General features: G+C 35.6%; 2 protein-coding genes across 5 annotated transcripts in view; one reads left to right on the plus strand and one right to left on the minus strand.

Annotated features, from left to right (window-relative positions):
* The window catches only part of LOC106878180 (uncharacterized), a 174,402-nt gene that overhangs the window by 19,480 nt on the left and 147,851 nt on the right, over positions 1 to 7,071 (plus strand). The gene's annotated exons all lie outside the window — the stretch shown is intronic.
* The window catches only part of LOC106871734 (peroxisomal multifunctional enzyme type 2), a 68,499-nt gene that overhangs the window by 13,233 nt on the left and 48,195 nt on the right, over positions 1 to 7,071 (minus strand). The window contains exons 14-17 of the mRNA XM_014918754.2: positions 5,753 to 5,876; positions 2,529 to 2,701; positions 1,946 to 2,015; positions 1,212 to 1,318 (exon numbers count right to left, since the gene is read on the minus strand). Coding sequence (XP_014774240.1) covers positions 1,212 to 1,318; positions 1,946 to 2,015; positions 2,529 to 2,701; positions 5,753 to 5,876 — 474 coding nt within the window. The remainder of the gene's footprint in view (positions 1 to 1,211; positions 1,319 to 1,945; positions 2,016 to 2,528; positions 2,702 to 5,752; positions 5,877 to 7,071) is intronic.

Below are 7,071 nucleotides of genomic sequence, written 5' to 3' on the forward strand. Positions count from 1 at the left end.
AAAAAAAAAAAAAGAAGAACATGATGGTACAACCTTACACAGGGTACAACCCTACACAGGATACAACCCTACACAGGGTACAGCCTTACATAGGGTACAATCTTATAGTTAACACCATTCGCTACAACAAGAGTTTATTATTAGCTAAAAATAGATAGCTTTTCGATTTTTAAACATCTGTAACATTTTCCGTCAAATACCAACCTCCACAATTTGCTACTCATATGAAGTACATATGTATTTCAACAATTCTATCAAATACACTCTCTTTCTTGAACATAAAAAATCCTTTTCCCAGATGACAATAATTTATATGTCAGATTGTTGCACAAGTTCTAGGTGTTTTGATAAGGGAAATTGGAAAGGTTTGAAATGATTTCATAGGCATTTACTTGTACCTAAGAGCACTCTTTCGATAACAACACGTTGATCTTATGTGGCGTGGTGGAAATAAACGCAATTACCAAACTTTCGTTCATAAAACCATTTATTATTTTGTTTTTTTTTCTTTTGCATTCCATTTAGTACACTTGTACTCCCAATTGCGTACAAGCGCACATGTAAAGTGACGTCCTTTATTTTTTAATCTTTATTTGCTGATATCAAAATAAGTAGTATATTGAAAAATAAAAATATTTTGTAGGAGGGCCATTTGTGACTCCAAGGGTCAAAAGAGGGCGTTTGGCCCAAATGGGTTGAGAACCTTTGATCTAGACTCATTAAAGCAATACAGTTGATGTTCAGCTTCAACATTTTTACAGCTGATGGAGTGAGTTGCGGGAAGGAGGATGAGCAGGGAAAGAATTCCAAAGGAATGCAGTTTCTGCAGGCAAAGGTAAGGGAGATTACTCAGCTGGTACAATATTAAAAAAAAAAATACTGTAAAAATTATTCTTTTTACATTAACACAAGGAGAGGAAATGAGATTGCAGGATACTCATGCTACTGAAAAGGCATGACTGACATAAATGATGGACAATTTTTACAATGAAGAACCAGAAAACAGGTGTTTATCTCTACCTCATTGCATTTACCACAGTAATTTGTAAAATATAGTATACTAAAGAATCTATATTATACTAAAGAATCTGTTTAAAGAAAGTGAGGAAAACGGGTATGAATTGTCAAAAGAAAAAGCCAGATTACTCGAAAATACTGTTCTTTGGGAAAAGACATGAAAATCAAAATAAAAATAAGATTTGTCAACTTACTTTCATGCTTTTTATAAGACTGGCATCATTATTAAGAAACTTTTTCATAACATGGCGCATTGCAAAACCATAAATGCAGAGACCGTGAAGTGGGGGTTTCTCTTGACCTGTTCATAAGATTAGAAATAATGGAAAGATATAATTTTGATATAATTTTGATATCAAACAATATTTTTCTGTAGAAGTGTATCATACATCTTACACATACCTGTATGCTCTGCCTTTTATTTAGAAGTTCTTTACTGTGAACACTAATGTAAGTTTTTTGAATAATCTCAACATATTTTGAATCCTAACCACTATTCTATCAAAAGCTCAGTCTGCATATTGAGAAGTAGGATATGAATTTTGCTAATCTAATGTAAATGCTAATTTATCAAATAATGATTTAGCATCTAAAATTTTTATCTTATATTGGTTTCAAATTTTGTCACAAGGCCAGCAATTTAAGGGAGGGAGTAAGTCAAATACATTGACCCCAGTATTCATTGGTACTTATTTTATCGACCCCAAAAGGATGAAAGGTAAAGCCGACCTCAGCAGAATTTGAACTCATAACATGACGAAATGCCACTAAGCATCTTACCCAGTGTGCTAACGATTCTCCCAGTTCAACGCTTTAATTTTATCTAATATTGAATCACTAAGTTAAATATAACTGAAATTTACAGGAAAATGGCCGGATAAATAACATCAATGATATGAAATATAACAGTCTAAAAAGTTACACTTACCTACCATCTTGGCAAAATTGGGATCAATGTGTAAAGGGTTGTAATCTCCACACAAACGGTAAAAGGCAGCCTAAAATTAAAACCAAATTCAGGATGAAATAAAATATGTAAAATATTGAAGATTTTATGAAGTACAGTTGAGTAGTGGTTCTCAACTGGAGTCTATATAAGATTTTGTTTTTAAAATTTATGTGCAATAAATTGGTTATACTTCTACAATACACAAAATATTTTAATTTTTTTGCTACACAATTCCTAATGATATTTAATTATAAAAATATATGATTTTTTTTTTTTTGACATCGGATGACTAGGAGGGTACGTCCAAGTAAAATAGGAATGAAAGGGGTTCATAGGTAAAAAATGGATGAAAAACATTGTAGTAGGGTGTATGAAGTGTAGTGAAATGTATGGTATGTATTGTTTAAAGAATGCAGTCAGATGTATTATGTAAAGATGGGTGTGCTATGTAAAATTAAGCAACTACACATAACACCTACACAGGAAAAGATATTAAAATCATGACATAATCAACACTGTTTGCTAAAAAAAAAAGGGTGAGGAGAACATGGAAATTACTCACCTGGTCAAGTAATGTGTTTTCTTCAATTACAGCATGAGGTTGTGTTGAAGGAGGTTTTGATAGGGCTTTAATAAATGATGAATCTTTTGGTCCTCCAAATCCTCCAGAACCAATTTGGAAAATACTGAACTGATTAAAGGCAACCTTTTCTTGAGCTTCATTGAAAGACTCCACTGAAATTATTTAAAAAATTTGTGTCTGTCATGTCACATAGTCAAAACTGCATCAAAAAGGTCCAGTTACTACTTCAGGTCAAACAAAATGTTTGTATCATAAATGGCTGCTTAACCTTTAATAAATACACATACACCCAACAATGGAGTATTTATTGCTCGTACAGTTGGTTAAGTGTAGTCATCACACAATGCACTTGAAAGGCAAAGCAACACTCACTCCATATCCAAGAAAAAGTTGTTCACTTTACAGACAAAGTCAGATGACCCTTGTAAGCTCTCCAAGACTGGTGAAGTTGGTACTATTAACATACTGCTTAACAGTTGCCAATTGACAGCTGCGGGAAATACTTAAACAAAGAGGGATTCCAAAGGCTAATATTTTGGAGAGAATATCAGCCTTTTGGACATCATGGTTAATTTGGGGCTTGGATAGAAGTAGGGTGGAACAACATGGCTAGTGACAGGAGGAAAGATATAAAAATCAGAAATGCTTGAGTGGAAGTAGCATGAAATCAGCTAGCTCCAAGAAACAGAGGCCATTACAGTAGGACCAGAAAAGCAGAGAGAGAAAACAGCACACAGTGGGCCAGAGATTGAATCATGTTTGTGATTGGCTTGATGCCAATAAGTCAAGATGATGTTCTCGGGATATGGTCAAAGTGTTTGTGTGTGCAGTGACAGTAACATCCTAATTGTGGAAGCAATACTTCATTGTGGTTTTCACTTGAGGATTTATAAAGTGTGAGCATTTTCTGGCCCTGCTCCTTAGGGCCAATCTTTGGTGTCTGGTCCTAGGTATGTTAAGAATGTGCTTCTTCTTGGATATGGAGTGAGTGTTGCTTTGCCTTTCAAGTGCATAGTGTGATGACTGCACTTAACCAACTGTATGAGCAATAAGGCGGTAAATGGCAGGAACATTAGCACGCTGGGCGAAATGCTTAGCGGTATTTCATCTGCTGCTACGTTCTGAGTTCAAATTCCGCCGAGGTCGACTTTGCCCTTCATACTTTCGGGGTCGATTAAATAAGTACCAGTTATGCACTGGGGTCGATATAATTGACTTAATCCGTTTGTCTGTCCTTGTATGTCCCCTCTGTGTGTAGCCCCTTGTGGGCAGTAAAGAAATAAGAATGTGCTTCTTCTCAGTCTCGTCATGTGTTACATTGGAATGTTCAAAAGGGTTCAAGTTGCATGTTGCTCATGTTTAAAGGTGAGGTGGGGTGTTGTGATGCTTTCTTGATATGAGCAATACTCCTGTCTTTTGCTGGGTTTTTGTTATTGAAAGAGACAAACTGACACATCTCCATTGAAGGAAGCTTTTAATGTCTCTGTTCATGGAATCAGAACAGGTTTGGCATGGGGTGTCTAAACTACATGTGGGTGACACACTGTTGAAGATTAAAGAAGAATAAGAATAATAACTCTGCATAAGAGTTAATGTTTTTAGACAATGTGGCAAGCAGATCAAGAGAGTTGGGGACAAAACGCAATCCTGGGCCACAGCAGAGTAGACAGAGTGAGAAACAGAAAAAAACAACCTTCAACCCATGCTACAATAGTGTAATCTGATAGGAAACTACCAATCCAGGAGATAGGAGATGGATGGAACCCATCAGAAGATAGTTTCCATGGAAGATTCACATGTCAGACACAGCTAAAAGCTTTGCTGATATTGCAAACAACAGCACTGCTTTCATAAAATTTTTTTAAGGTAAGAACCCAATGGTAGGAAACATCAGAAAGTAAGTCTCCAGTGGAGCTACCTTTATGGAAGGTGTACTCATGGTCATTGAGAGAGAGCGAGATTCGAAGTGTTGGGGAAAAATCATTATTCATAGCAGTCATCATTACATTGAGATATTGGAAGTGAGTGTAATAGGACGATAAATGCCAGGAACAAAGAAGTTGTCTTTCTTGGGACTGGAATATACTGCAGAATGTTTCCAAAGAGCAGGTCATATCCCTGACGAGAGTGGGATGCTGAAGAGTTTGGTAAGTATAAGGTTTAGCTCTGGAGTACAATGTTTGCAATAGAGACCTTCTTTGTTTGAAGCTGTTTGGAATCAGTTTTGCACTTGGTATGTATATAAGGTAGTGCACCTGGTGAAATGGAAGGGAGATTTGCCATGAGTGTGATACATGCAGTTGAATGCAAAGAGGGCAACAGAGCCAGAGACTTTCTAACAGAACCATCATTGCTGAGAAATGGAATAAAAGCAGATCTTACAAAATTAGCAGAGATATTTTTGGCAAGGAACCAAAAGAATCAACTGCAGTATGAAAGGTGGGAAAGCATGAGGGGTGTCTGATGCACAAAGACATCTTTTGTGCAAGATGTGGTCTTGCAAGATGTGGTCTTGCAAGATTTATAGTCCTGGGTAAATGTTACCCAGTTTTATGGGGTAAGCAAGTTTCTTCAGGCATTGTAGGCCTTGTTTTTATTTTTTTTTGCCAAAACAGGGGCAATATAGTAATGAGTGAAGCACTTGGGTTACTTGTGAGACTGAGTTTTGTTGTGTATGAGATGTGGACAAGCATACCTAAAAGATTAGTTTCGGTTACCTGCCTTGCTATTTCAGATGAGTGAAGCATGAAACATGTGTGCTATATGTATATAAAACATATAATTTTATAGTTGGCATAAAACTAGCGGAGTGTCAACCAATCAGCTGACTTGAAGTGCCATAGGATCCAGTTGGGTGTGTTGAGTAATGTGTGAATATATATTGGATAGTTGCAATGAAGCTATGTTTGAATAACCTGAGAGGTGCAGAGACAGTTACAGTCTAGTAGAGGTTAAGCTTGGCTGTGAGAAATAGCTCAAAGGTATATGAAGTGCCCGGGTGTTGGTCTGGTATGCATGTAGGGGGTGAAAGAAGTTGATGTAGAGAGTTAAGGATTGCAAAAGATTCAGTTTCTGAGCTGGCACAATCGGTATGGGATGAGAGTGAGTGTGTGTCACGAAGAGTTATGAACACTTATATCAATGTAAAGATATCAACTTATGCAAGAAGTAAACAGTACAAACATGTAGTAAAAAAGACTCACCCTCAAAGAGAATGACAGCACCAGAACCTTTGTCCAGAATATCAACAACTCTGCCCACTGCAGTGATTTCACCACTTGCAGCCAATGGTTTGAACAACTCTGTATACTGTTCTCCATGAAGGACCTGACAAAGTAAACACCAAATGAACAATAGCCAGAATCTCATACCTTGAATTTCTAAGATGACAATAATAACAAATCTTCTAATCAGTCTTATCTGTAAAATTTTGACTCTACTTTTCAGTCACATCCAGATGTAACCATTGTTCACTCTCTAATATCACAGAAAATCTACTTCTCACTATATGTACTGATTCAACGTTAAGATGTCACACATGCTAGGTTCTTTTAATATGTATTTAACCAAGACTTTTGCCCAGTTACATTACCAAAATTGTTTACATTTCCTTAAGAACATAAACTAACATCCATGGAGCAGCTTAGGTACAGGTTCTTAATCTTTCCATGAAACCTTCAACAAAACTGCTATTTAAAGCTCTTATTACAAATCAAGTATCTCTGGTCACACAATTTATGTGAAAGTAAAATTTAAAAAGCTTAATATGATAATTTCCTAAACTCCAGAATGTCATTACAATATGCATCTGAGTAAGGTACATGATCCTTCTTCCTCCTCCAGATTGTCTGACAGACTTACAGTTATGCTAAGTATAACCATAATGTAAACAGTAAAAACTATAGTCATAATAAAATTGCAACATGTATAGAATAAGAGCCAAATCGAATATTTACTTTTGGATGACAACCTTAATATCATGCAACTTCTCATTTCAAGTGAGTTGGCCGGGGCAACAATAACACAATTAAAGATAAATAGTATTAATGATAATAATTTTTATTATTGGTCACAAGGGCCCAAGATGTAAGGAAGAGTAAAAATGAGAAATACATAAGAAAACAACAAACAAGAAGCAGTGAGAAGGATACATCAAGTAAAAGGATGGTATTAGCAATTATCATAAAGACACATCAGTAAATAGATAACAATAGCAATGATACATCACACAACAAAATAAAAATGAATATGTATGTGTGTGTATACATACATATATATATATATATATATATATATATACTATATACTATAATGAAGAAAGAGAGAGAGAGAGAGAGAGAGAGAGAGAGAGAGAGAAAACATTGCAAACGATGAATGAAATAAACATGAAATGAAAAAATTGTATGAATAAAAGGGCATTACTACAGATGTATATGCCCCCAACTTTGTTGCCTCATGACATCCAGAAAAATGGATACTTTTTAACAAAATTTTCTACAAATACCGCTTAGAAGTTGTGGCT

The sequence above is a fragment of the Octopus bimaculoides genome, chromosome 19 (assembly GCF_001194135.2).
Source record: "Octopus bimaculoides isolate UCB-OBI-ISO-001 chromosome 19, ASM119413v2, whole genome shotgun sequence".
NCBI classification, from domain to species: domain Eukaryota; kingdom Metazoa; phylum Mollusca; class Cephalopoda; order Octopoda; family Octopodidae; genus Octopus; species Octopus bimaculoides.